Source organism: Nerophis lumbriciformis, linkage group LG20 (assembly GCF_033978685.3).
Source record: "Nerophis lumbriciformis linkage group LG20, RoL_Nlum_v2.1, whole genome shotgun sequence".
Lineage (NCBI taxonomy): Eukaryota > Metazoa > Chordata > Actinopteri > Syngnathiformes > Syngnathidae > Nerophis > Nerophis lumbriciformis.
In genome coordinates, this window is record NC_084567.2 from 25,571,133 (window position 1) to 25,583,182 (window position 12,050).

Consider the following 12,050-nt stretch of genomic DNA (forward strand, 5'->3'; position numbering starts at 1 on the left):
TACTTGTTTTAAGGGTTTTGGTCCTAAATGATCTCAGTAAGATATTACAGCTTGTTGCTGAGATTTTATTACCTATATTGAGTAAAACATGCTTGAAACTAGAATATCAAGTGCTGCAAAGCTGTGTCATCAACACTCACAAGTAGAAAACTACTTTTTTAAAGTAATAATTTCTTATTTCAAGCATGAAAAAAAAAATCAAGATTTTGACACAATTGTGTCAGCCAAATTGACTTTGCTGTTTCATTTTCAATGAAACAATAGAAAATACGTACTCATATAGTATGTACAGTTGGCACAGTACAGTAAACTGACAGTTAATATTTAAACATTTAACATGTGACATTTCAAACAATTTTGAACAGAAATAGTTCATGCACATTCAGATAAATTCTTCCAAATTACAAATAAAAAAATTCAGGCCGGGGGCCAGGCTGTATATATGCGCACTAATTGACTGAAAGAGCACGCACTTGACGCGATGATGTCATGCTATCAATGGAAAAATTCATTTTTAGACAATATGATTTGCCTGAGTGGCTAGGAGACCCCGAGAGTGACAAGATGTAGCCTTGTTGCCTTTCCATTAAGAACAATAAATTAGTTTTTAGTATAAGTTTGCTGGTTTCAAGAAATGTAATGCTGAGCGCATATCATTATGTCAAGATAATGGCACTAGCATTTACTTCATTTAATAACATTTTTCAACATATTGAGCAAAAATGTCTCTTTTTTTTTCTACCAAGAAAAGTGCACTTGTTATTAGTGAGAACCTTCTTATTTTAAGGTATTTTTGGGTTCATTGAGGTTAGCTAATTTTACTTGGAAAGTCTTGACAAGCCAAATAGTCTTGTTCTATTGGCAGATTATTTTGCTTAGTTCAAGTAAAATATCCCTTTTTTTTTTGTTGTTGTTGTTGTTTTTGAACACTGACTTTTTGCAGTGTGGTTCTTACTGCACTGACCAAACTAAGATAGCGTTCATCATGAGCCTACTATCGGACAAAGCTGCCGGTTGGGCCATAGCCCTTAGTAAGAAGTTTCCTGCTGTGTGCACGTCACTACCATTGTTTACCAAGGAAATTGTGAAGGCAGCCGCTTAAGCAAGGCAAACTCTAAAGCCGCATACTCCATAGACTTTCGTATCCTCGCTGTGGAGAGCGGACTTGGTGACGCCACCTTATGAAGCATTTTTCGCAAGGAATTGAATCGTCACATCAAGAACGAACTTTCTACCCGTGATGAAACTGTCACCCTTGACACCCATCCATCCATCTATCCATCCATATTCCTCTGCTTATCCGAGGTCGGGTCGCGGGGGCAGCAGCCTGAGCAAAGAAGCCCAGATTTCCCTCTCCCGAGCCACTTCATCCAGCTCCTCCCAGGGGATCCCGAGGCATTCCCAGGCCAGCGGGTGACATAGTCTTCCCAACGTGTCCTGGGTCTTCCCCGTGGCCTCCTACCGGTCGGACGTGCCCTAAACACCTCCCTAGGGAGGCGTTCGGGTGGCATCCTGACCAGATGCCCGAACCACCTGATCTGGCTGATCTCAATGTGGAGGAGCAGCGGCTTTACTTTTAACTCCTCCCGGATGACAGAGCTTCTCACCCTATCTCTAAGGGAGAGCCCCGCCACCCTGTGGAGGAAACTCATTTCGGCTGTTTGTACCCGTGATCTTGACATTTCAGTCATAACCCAAAGCTCATGACCATAGGTGAAGATCGACCGATAAAATGAGAGCTTTGCTTTCCGGCTCAGCTCCTTCTTCACCACAACGGATCGATACATCGTCCGCATTACTGAAGACGACGCACCGATCCGTTTGTCGATCTCACGATCCACTCTTCCCCCACTCGTGAACAAGACTCCGAGGTATTTGAACTCTTCCACATGGGGCAATATCTCTGACACACTCATTGAACTAGCCATTTGCCTAGACAACAGAAATCGCGAGTGCGATAAAGAGGACGCTAAGGAGGATAGACGATACTGTCTCTCTTCGTCTAATGGAGCAATATCGACAGTGGCAGGAGTCGACCCTGTAATCGTTCCTGCCATAACCACCACTCTTCATCCTAAAGACGCCGTGTCAATGCAGCAAGTCACCGCTGCTGAATTACGCTTGTCGCTACTGGGAAAGCATCATCATCATCATATCTCCAAATGTTTCATTTGTCCTCCCAGACAGACGGCATTTACACCCCCCCGCTGCTCATGTTTCTTCTTCTCCTGTGGAGAGTACCAAACAGCCTGCTTCCAATAGATTGTGTGAGTACCTACAGGCTCCAAGTCCTGGAAAAAGACTTGAACTTTCAGCAACTTCGTCAGGGGGGGAAGAAGTGTCAAGATTGTTGCATTTATTGACCTCGGGCAAGACGATTGCTTCATGGACTCGGACTTTGCAAAAAATTGCTAAAATTAAATTTGCTCCCCTAAGGAGGTCCGGTCTTTAGATGGCCATTTATTGGCGAGGGTGACGCACCAAACTGATACTTTAGCTTTGCAGTTATCGGGTAATCACCATGAAGCGATACGCTCTTTTATCCTTCCATGTCAGTCGACACCCATTATATTAGGTCTCCCATGGCTGAAACTGCATAATCCCAGTATTGATTGGGGTACAACCACCATTTTGAACTGAAGCACCAACCCGGCTCCCGAACACCAAGCCTGATGCTCTCTCCAGAGTTTTCGGACCTACCACTCTGGACACCATCATACCTGTGGCCCGTGTGTGTGGCTCTTCAAATGGGAGGTGGAGAAAAGGGTGTCTGTTGCCCCTTCTAAGACCAAGGTCCCTGACAACGTTCCTGCAGGCGAGCTAGTTGTACCGAATGAACTGAGATACTCTCATGATCTGCCGCCTGTCTTCTTTTTGTTGCATTGCCTGGTTTCTGGGCCACCTGCGTGCATACCTGATATGCATTTCCTCCTGACTACTTAAACTCTCCAGTCCCTTCACTCAACGCCAGTAGATTCTTGATGAGTCACCCTTTCAGTAGTGTTCATCTCCTCTGCTTTGGCTCCATTCACACTTCTTCTTCCCTATGGCTCAGCCGTGTAGTGTTAACAGTTACCTTTCCACACATTTTGTGTGCAATTTCTGGTTTCTCCACATACTGTGTGTGCATCCTTAGTTATTTTCCCCCACTCCTTTTGGAGTGCGCTTTATGTTATTATTCTTATTTATGTTTTGCTCTGTGTTGGGGTTTTACTCCAGCTAAGCCGATTATGACAACTTGCTGAATCTGCTTATCACTCAGCTTATAAAACTTGCATCTCATCCTCCTTATTTTCATTTTCAAGAATATAAGGTTCTGGATCATTATTTGTCTGAAAGTAGTCTTTGTTGGTGATGATTAGCAGTTTTTATTTAAGGAAATAGCAAACATTGTGATGCGTCTGTGAAATAATAAGCAAAATACATAAATATTACATGTTCAATGTGCCGGTTACATACAGTATATACTTGAGGTTTTTGGATGTTTTTTAGAGGGCTTTATAGGCAGAATAGAGTGAATCCCATTACCTCCATTGTTGGCTGACTTTTGCTAGAGTTTATTTACATGTTAGAATGCATGAAAAAAGAAAAATATGTGTGCTTGTCTCACAAAACAATTGTTAATGATAGACAACATTTAAAAAAAAGTGAAATAATAAAATATTGAAATAACTAAATATCTAAATTTTAAAAAGTATTTAAATTAAAATATAATTTTACATAAAATTAATGACAAATTAAATGACACATTAATTAACTTAATTCCAATTGTAATTAATTCATGACTGATTTAAGAAATTATTTCAGGATAAATTTAACTATTTCATTCTGTTCTCTTTGTTTCTCTATTTAGGGCAGGGGTGGCCAACCAGTCACAGACTAAGAGCCACTTTTTTTTTTTTATTGTGTTACTGCAAAGAGCCACATCCTACACATGGGCACACATGAACATCACCCCATCCCTTCCTCACACACACACACACACACACACACACACACACACACACACACACACACACACACACACACACACACACACACACACACACACACACACACACACACAGACCTCTGCTCAGCTAGATTTATTGTAAATGTCACACACCAACATGACTCCTACAGTACTAAGACCACAGAACAGTTATTTTCAACAATTAACATTGTGTGCACTGTCTCACACACAAACTCTCAGTTCAACCAAGTCCACAAACAATTTTTTTTCTGTTACTATGCATGTTGCTTAGTGGGACTTCTGGCATTCCTTGTGACGCTGAAGATTTGAAGCTTTTAAATGCGCTAATGACGCCTGACATATAAGGCAGAATGGCTTGCCATTACGTTCAACAAAAAAAAACTAACCCTCCCACTGTGTTAAAAATGTCCTGTGTTCTGCTTCATATTTTCGTTTTGCTGTGCTTTTTTCCCCTGCCATTTTGAGAGCGAACTTGTCACAAATTGTTTACTACTGTGATCTCACGCACATGCACGTTTGACGTTCGGCTTATTCTTCTTTTGGTAGACTGACCATACGTCCTCTTTTCCCCGGACATGTCCTCTTTTGCGGGGCTGTCCGGGCGCGGTTTCTTAAATGCCTCAAATGTCTGGCATTTTGAGTTAGGGTTGCATGTATTTTCAATGTACGTCCAGGGTTAAGAATGGGTTAAAAACAAAACAAATTGTGGAGGCGAGCGCACGTAGCAGCATTCGTGAGGGAGGGCCAGAGACAGAGAGCGAGAGAGCGAGAGAGTCGAGAGACAGACAGGACACAATAGAGAGATGTGGAGACAGACAGGACACAAGAGAGAGATGTGGAGAGAGAAAGACAGGACAAAAGAGAGAGATGCCGAAATGTAAATGCAACTTCACGGATGATTTGCGGAAAAGGTATCCGTGTTTTGGTCCTGGCCGTGACACATGGGAAGAAGAATGCACTGTGTGCAAAGCAGGAAGGTATATATCTGTGGCAAATAAAGATCTACAAGCCCACATCGACACTACAAAACAGCTGTGCAGGGCGAGCGCTCGTCTGCTGTGTTTTGTTGAAATATATATGTAATTAACTTGTTTTGAGGCATTATTTATATTTACGTTGTACACAAGAGGTTATTTGGAATATTTCTACCTCTGCACTGTTTCTAAAACTGTGCATGTTAAAGAATATAAGTGTGACTTATTTTGTTATACTGTCAAGCAGTGTTGGCGTTACCGCACTTTGTGTGTCTTTTTACGCATTGAAATCAGAAAGGACGCGCAATTCCTGAAGCCCGAGTGTCACCCGGACGCGGATTTTTTTTTTACCTACCGCCCGGTTTGCTTGTTTTTTTATTGTCTCGATAATCGCTTTCCGTCAGTGTTTTCTTTTGTTTATATTTGCCAGGTCAAATTTCCGTCCCCGTTTATTGCGTTTTTATTGGTCATAAATTTTGATTCGCCGAAAGTTTTAGCAGTTACAAATACTGCCTCAGTTTGCACTCAGACAAGTTTAACGCGAGGGGCTGTCAAAATAAAGACTTAATTTAATAGAGTTCTTACACCTTTCCTGCTTCCGGCTCCCAGACCGTAGTCGAGGAGCTCAGGGGAGACGTTCCTCCAGGGCCGATGTACTTCGGGGGTAACACACTTCACTTTACCCGACGGTGGGTCTTTACAGCTCCGGACTCTAGGGTGAATGACGAGGCCGGCGGTTTGTTGCAACTTTGTGACTTTATTGGAGTCTTGCACGCAGCCATCCACCAAGCTACTAGCACCTGCAGGCACTCACTGTTACCGCTCCCTCACCTCTCTCGCCCACCCACTCACTGACGTCACTCACCTCACATGCTGTCATATCTTAAAGGGCCACACACACACATACGCTACTCTCATAACAGAGTTAAGAGCCGCATGAAACCAGCCAAAGAGCCGCATGAGGCTCGCGAGCCGTGGATTGGCCAGATCTGATTTAGGGCATGGAGATTGCTATGACAACTATAACTATTTCCACTGAAATACATTCAGCATTGTCTAAAAATGGGGTACAAAAAGTCATGTTTTAATTAAATTATTTTTAAAAGCAAATGATGCAGATATTGCTGATACACTTCCATACAATATCAATAGAGTTGACATACCTCTGGCTACTACACCATCATTGGTCATTTCATAGGGGTGGGTATTTGAGGTATCGTGTCGGGATCCTTGGCTCTGAGGGAAATTTTTACCACAGTTAAAACAATAAACAATTTGATCTAATTTCTCCAACTCTCATGAACAAAATCAACAACGCAGTTACTAAAGAAAGCATTTCTTTACTCAGTATCATTGTAAAAAAAAAAGTATGGGGTTACTCACTAGGTGTTACAAAGTACACTTTGCAAATACAAAATGCATGTCATCTTTAATATAATCTAATAAAATATGGACAAATTAATTATAACGAAAATGACTTATTTCTACGAAGGAAAAGTTATTTTGTGATATGGTTTTATCGGCAAGCCCTACTTGTCCAAAACAACAAGTTTCCCATTGAAAGAAAAAAAACGCATCCAAGCACTAGTTGAAAGAAAAAGCACTTATCCACCAATTACTCTACTGACGCTTGCTTTTAGGCAGAGGCTGGAGGAGTGTTAGTTTACCTTTTGTCGTTTAGGTGTGGGACCAATTTTGATTTTTGAAAAGAATCCTCCAGCTGCCTTTTTCTGAAACACAGACACAATGTGCTCGGCAACGCAATCATCACAGCGCAACAGAAAAACCGTTAATATTTTCATACTTCAAATCTCTCACTTTATCTTTAAAATACCAGGTACAGGCAGACATGTTGTAATTTATGTTATTACTTAATCTAATTTAATTTGTCATTGGCAAGTAGCGTACAAGTACTGTATACACAATGATATACAGTATAATGTCTTTCTGATGTATTGGCTGCCCCACAATGGCAGTGTGTCAGATAAGAGATCTTGCCCCAAGTGGAGGCACGTCACTGCGTTGTGCCTCAACATGGATTGCGGACTCCGCTAACTGCTGGCCTGCTGTACAGTGAGACCGTATTGCTATATGAATTATATTATACATTTCCATAGTTTAGTTAGCTGAGGTATATAATATACAGTGTATTTTGTCAACAACTGTATGTGTGTAAAGTATTTCTTGTGCTGAGCAATCATAAAACTGCTGCGAAGACGCACTGTGTGAGGCTCGCAGTAATCCCGCCTCCTGGTGCCGGTTAATGCACCTCCGCCGCAGAGTGCACCCCCCGACGGGAGCGCCACACCAACCAAAGCCCACACCCAAACCCTTCACGTGCAAGACCGAATCCACCCAAAAAAAGTCACTTAACAAGAAGCCAAAAAGTGCAAAAACAACAATGCTCGCGCCGGAGGAGCCGTGAACGACTGCAGGGACACAACATTAGGTACACCTGCAGACTGCAGCACGGATTTCATATTTCATTCATTCACAACTCCTCCAACACGAACACCACTGTTCTCGCACTTATAAGTAAAGGTAAGACCATAATAACGTTTTTTTTAATTAAATGTGCTTTTTTGTGTGCTACAGTTTGTATGTGTAAAGTTAAAGTTAAGTTAAAGTACCAATGATTGTCACACACACACTAGGTGTGGTGAAATTTGTCATCTGCATTTGACCCATCCCCTTGCTCACCCCCTGGGATGTGAGGGGAGCAGTGGGCAGCAGCGGCGCCGCGCCCGGGAATAATTTTTGGTGATTTAACCCCCAATTCCAACCCTTGATGCTGAGTGCCAAGCAGGGAAGAATGCTGGTATGAGCTTTTAAACATAACCCGTTAACTGCTGCCTGGTGAATAAGATACTCTTTAGGGTTCATATGTTTGTAAATCTGACTGTGATGAAGTCAGTGCCTCACCAGCCATGAACCTCACCGCACGTCACTGAATTTTACCCACTTAAGGTAGTTTTAAATCTAAATACAGGTTAAACAAAAACATTTTTTAATATCGTGTAAAGGTTTCTTCATTCCAACAATTAGATTTACAAGGTAAAATAATTTATGACACGGGCTCATTACATAACTCAAGATATTTCAAGCCTATATGATATACTTTTGATGATTATGGTTTACAGTTTATGAAAACCTCAAACTGAAAATGTCTGAAAATTTGGGGTTTTCAAAAACTGTAAGCCATGATCATCAAAATTATAACAACGACTCACATATTAGTTTCACATTTGATGTTGAATTGCTGACATGAAGAAACTTTTGCATGATTTTCCACTTTTTTTGAGTTTGTAAATTTGCAGACTTTATTCACACAGAAAACCTGCGGAGGGAGCTGAGTTTGTCAGTTTTTAAATCTGGCTGAGATTCTAGTTTTGTACAAATGATTACAAAGCAAGGTATGTCAAACAAGCATGCCTTGATATAAAAAAGAAATACCGTATTTTCCGGACTAAAAGCCGCACTGGTACATAAGTTGCACCCACTAAATTTTAGGGGAAAAAAAGATGTTTTCATTTATTAGCCGGACCGAACGATAATACGCAGATATATACCGAAACGTTGTAAAATTAGATATTTACATAGAAATATGTAGTAAATTTGTAAATCTCCTTTCTGAGCTGCCACCTTATTGTGGTAGAGGAGTTTGCGTGTCCCAATCATCCTAGGAGCTATGTTGTCCGGGGGCTTCTATGACCCTGGTAGGGTCTCCCAAGACAAACAGGTCCTAGGTGAGGGATCAGACAAAGAGCAGCTCGAAGACCTATATGGAAACCAAAAAACAAGGACTCAGATTTCCCTCTGGAACAGGGCCCGGAGGTAGGGTAAGATGGCAAGCATCTGGTGGCACAACAAGGGCTCTGGAACCAGTTCTCTCGAGAGGGGCTGGACTCTCTTCCACTCTGGCGTTGCATGCAGTGAGAGGCGACGGGCTGGGGGTGGCAATTCTTGTTGCCCCGCGGCTGAAAGCCTGCATGTTGGAGTTTAACCCAGTAGACGAGAGGGTAGCTTCCCTCTGCCTTCGGGTGGGGAGACGGGTCTTGACTGTTGTTTGTGCTTACGCACCAAACAGTAGCTCAGAGTACCCACCCTTTTTGGATTCCCTCGAGGGAGTACTGGTGAGTGCTCCCTCAGGTGATTCTCTTGTCCTGCTGGGTGACTTCAACGCTCATGTTGGCAACATGGGCATGTTGACAGTGAAACCTGGAGAGGCGTGATTGGTAAGAATGGCCGCCCAGAACTGAACCCAAGAGGTGTTTTGTTATTGTTATTGTGCCCGTCACAGATTGTCCATAACGAACACAATATTCAAACATAAGGGTGTCCATATGTGCACTTGGCACCAGGACACCCTAGGCCACAGTTCCATGTTCGACTTTGTAGTTGTGTCATCGGATTTGTGGCTTCATGTTTTGGACACTCGGGTGAAGAGAGGGGCAGAGCTTTCACCACCTGGTGGTGAGTTGGCTGATGGTGGGGGAGGATGCCGGACAGTCCTGGCAAGCCCAAACGCATTGTAAGGGTGTGCTGGGAACCTCTCCTGTCAGAGAGAGTTTCAATTCCCACCTCCGGAAGAACTCTGAACGTGTCACAAGGGAGGCGCTGGATATTGAGTCCGAGTGGACCATGCTCTGTACCTCTATTGTTGATTGGAGCCGTAGCCACAAGGTGGTTGGTGCCTGTCATGGCGGTAAACCGAGAACCCGCTGGTGAGGGATGCCGTCAAGCTGGAGAAAGAGTCCTATCGGGTCTTTTTGGCTCTTGGGACTCCGGAGGCAGCGGACAGGTACCGACAGGCCAAGCAGTGTGCGGCTTCGGTGGTCGCGGAGGCAAAAACTCGGACATGGTAGGAGTTTGGGGAAGCCATGGAAAACGACTTCCGGACGGCTTCGAATCGATTCTGGACCAGCATCCGCCGCCTCAGGAAGGGGAAGCAGTGCACTGTCAACACCGTGTATGGTGAGGATGGTGTTCTGCTGACCTGGACTGCGGATGTTGTGGATCGGTGGAGGGAATATTTCGAAGACCTCCTCAATCCCAACAACACGTCTTCCTGTGAGGTGCCTGGGGAATCTGTAGTGGACTCTCCTATTTCTGGCTGAGGCTGAGGTTGGCGAGGTAGTTATAAAGCTCCTCGGTGGCAAGGCCTCTGGGATGGATGGGATCTGCCCGGAGTTCCTTAAGGCTCTGCATGCTGTGGGGCTGCCTTGGTTGACAAGACTCTGCAACATTGCATGGACATTGGGGGCGGTGTGTTCTAACTATCGTGGGATCACACTCCTCAGCAAGGTCTATTCAGGTGTACTGGAGAGGAGGCTACGCCGGATAGTCGAACCTTGGATTCAGAAGGAACGTGTGGTTTTCGTCCTGGTTGTGGAACTGTGGACCAGCTCTATACTCTTGACAGGGTCCTTGAGGGTGCATGGGAGTTTCCTCAAACAGTCTACATGTGCTTTGTGAACTTGGAGAAGGCATTCGACCGTGTCCCTCGGGAAGTCCTGTGGGGAGTGCTCAGAGAGTATGGGGTATCGGACTGTCTGATTGTGGCGGTCCGCTCCCTGTATGATCAGTGTCAGAGCTTAGTCCGCATTGCCGGCAGTAAGTCGGACCCGTTTCCAGTGAGGGTTGGTCTCCGCCAGGGCTGCCCTTTGTTACTAATTCTGTTAATAACTTTTATGAACAAAATTTCTAGTCGCAGTCAGGGCGTTGAGGGGATCCAATTTGGTGGCTGCAGGATTAGGTCTCTGCTTTTTGCAGATGATGTGGTCCTGATGGCTTCATCTGGCCAGGATCTTCAGCTCTGACTGAATCGGTTCGCAGCCGAGTGTGAAGCGGATGAGAATCAGCACCTCCAAGTCCGAGTCCATGGTTCTTGCCCGGAAAAGGGTGGCGTGCCATCTCCGGGTTGGGGAAGAGATCTTGCCCCAAGTGGAGGAGTACTTCGGCGTCTTGTTCACGAGTGAGGGAAGTGTGGATCGTGAGATCCACAAGCGGATCGGTGCGGCGTCTTCAGTAATGCCAACACTGTAACGATCCGTTGTGGTGAAGAAGGAGCTGAGTCGGAAGGCAAAGCTCTCAATTTACCGATCGATCTACGTTCCAATCCTCACCTATGGTCATGAGCTTTGGGTTATGACCGAAAGAACAAGATCACAGGTACAAGCGGCCGAAATGAGTTTTCTCCATTGGGTGGCGGAGCTCTCCCTTAGAGATAGGGTGAGAAGCTCTGTCATCCAGGAGGAGCTAAAAGTAAAGCCCCTGCTCCTCCACATCGAGAGGAGCCAGATGAGGTGGTTCGAGCATCTGGTCAGGATTTGTTGACACTTTGAGTTTAGACAGTTTCTTAAAGTGGATAATTTTAGTACATTATTAGAGTTCTTTGCTTAATCCCTTCTATAATTAAGCCATTAGCGAAGAAAAATCAATCACTTAGCCACACTTTTGTCTAAACCGCAGGGTTCAAAGCTTTGGAAAAACATAGGGGTTTATATTCCGGAAAATACGGTATATATTTACTGTATACTGCAGCACCACAAGCATCACAGAACACACATAAACTTACAATTAAAGAACTGAATCCGGAGGGGTCAAGAGGCAGCAGCAATTGTCCAAACACAACTGTGAACAAAAAACATGCAGAAGTACTAGTACTTGTATACTGTGTGTATTGGCTGACATGTATGTTAGTACCTGTGTCTCCATCAGGCCGTGGACAGGGGTCAGTCAGCACCTGAAGAAGGCCGTCTGGTTTGTATGAGTAGTGCTCCACCAGCTAGTATAAAAACAGGCAAACAACAAACTCATGCTATGCTCTCTTGTACTTTGTACTGCAAAATGTAGGCCTATCTGATCAAATACTAAAAAAATGTTTAATGTTCTCATCGGAAATATTTTTTCATCAGTTTTTTAACAGGAGGAACAAACTGGGAGAAAATTAATATCAGTGTCCTGAAAGCAGTTTTTCAACAAGGAATCCTTATAATGTACCAGTACATGTACAGTGCCACCTCGGCTTTCGATTAAATTTTGCTCTGGTTTTCTGTTATCAAACTACCATAGTCCGATTTGCCCACAAATGTTTCCATGGA

General features: G+C 43.9%; 1 protein-coding gene across 3 annotated transcripts in view; it reads right to left on the reverse strand.

Annotated features, from left to right (window-relative positions):
- Positions 1–12,050, reverse strand: part of syk (spleen tyrosine kinase) — an 83,603-nt gene that overhangs the window by 14,588 nt on the left and 56,965 nt on the right. For 2 of the 3 annotated variants that reach the window (XM_061980680.2, XM_061980681.2), the window contains exons 5-8: positions 11,653–11,734; positions 11,525–11,580; positions 6,615–6,677; positions 6,111–6,183 (exon numbers count right to left, since the gene is read on the reverse strand). In XM_061980680.2, coding sequence (XP_061836664.1) covers positions 6,111–6,183; positions 6,615–6,677; positions 11,525–11,580; positions 11,653–11,734 — 274 coding nt within the window. The remainder of the gene's footprint in view (positions 1–6,110; positions 6,184–6,614; positions 6,678–11,524; positions 11,581–11,652; positions 11,735–12,050) is intronic. The other variant, XM_072915335.1, reaches the window with a different exon arrangement.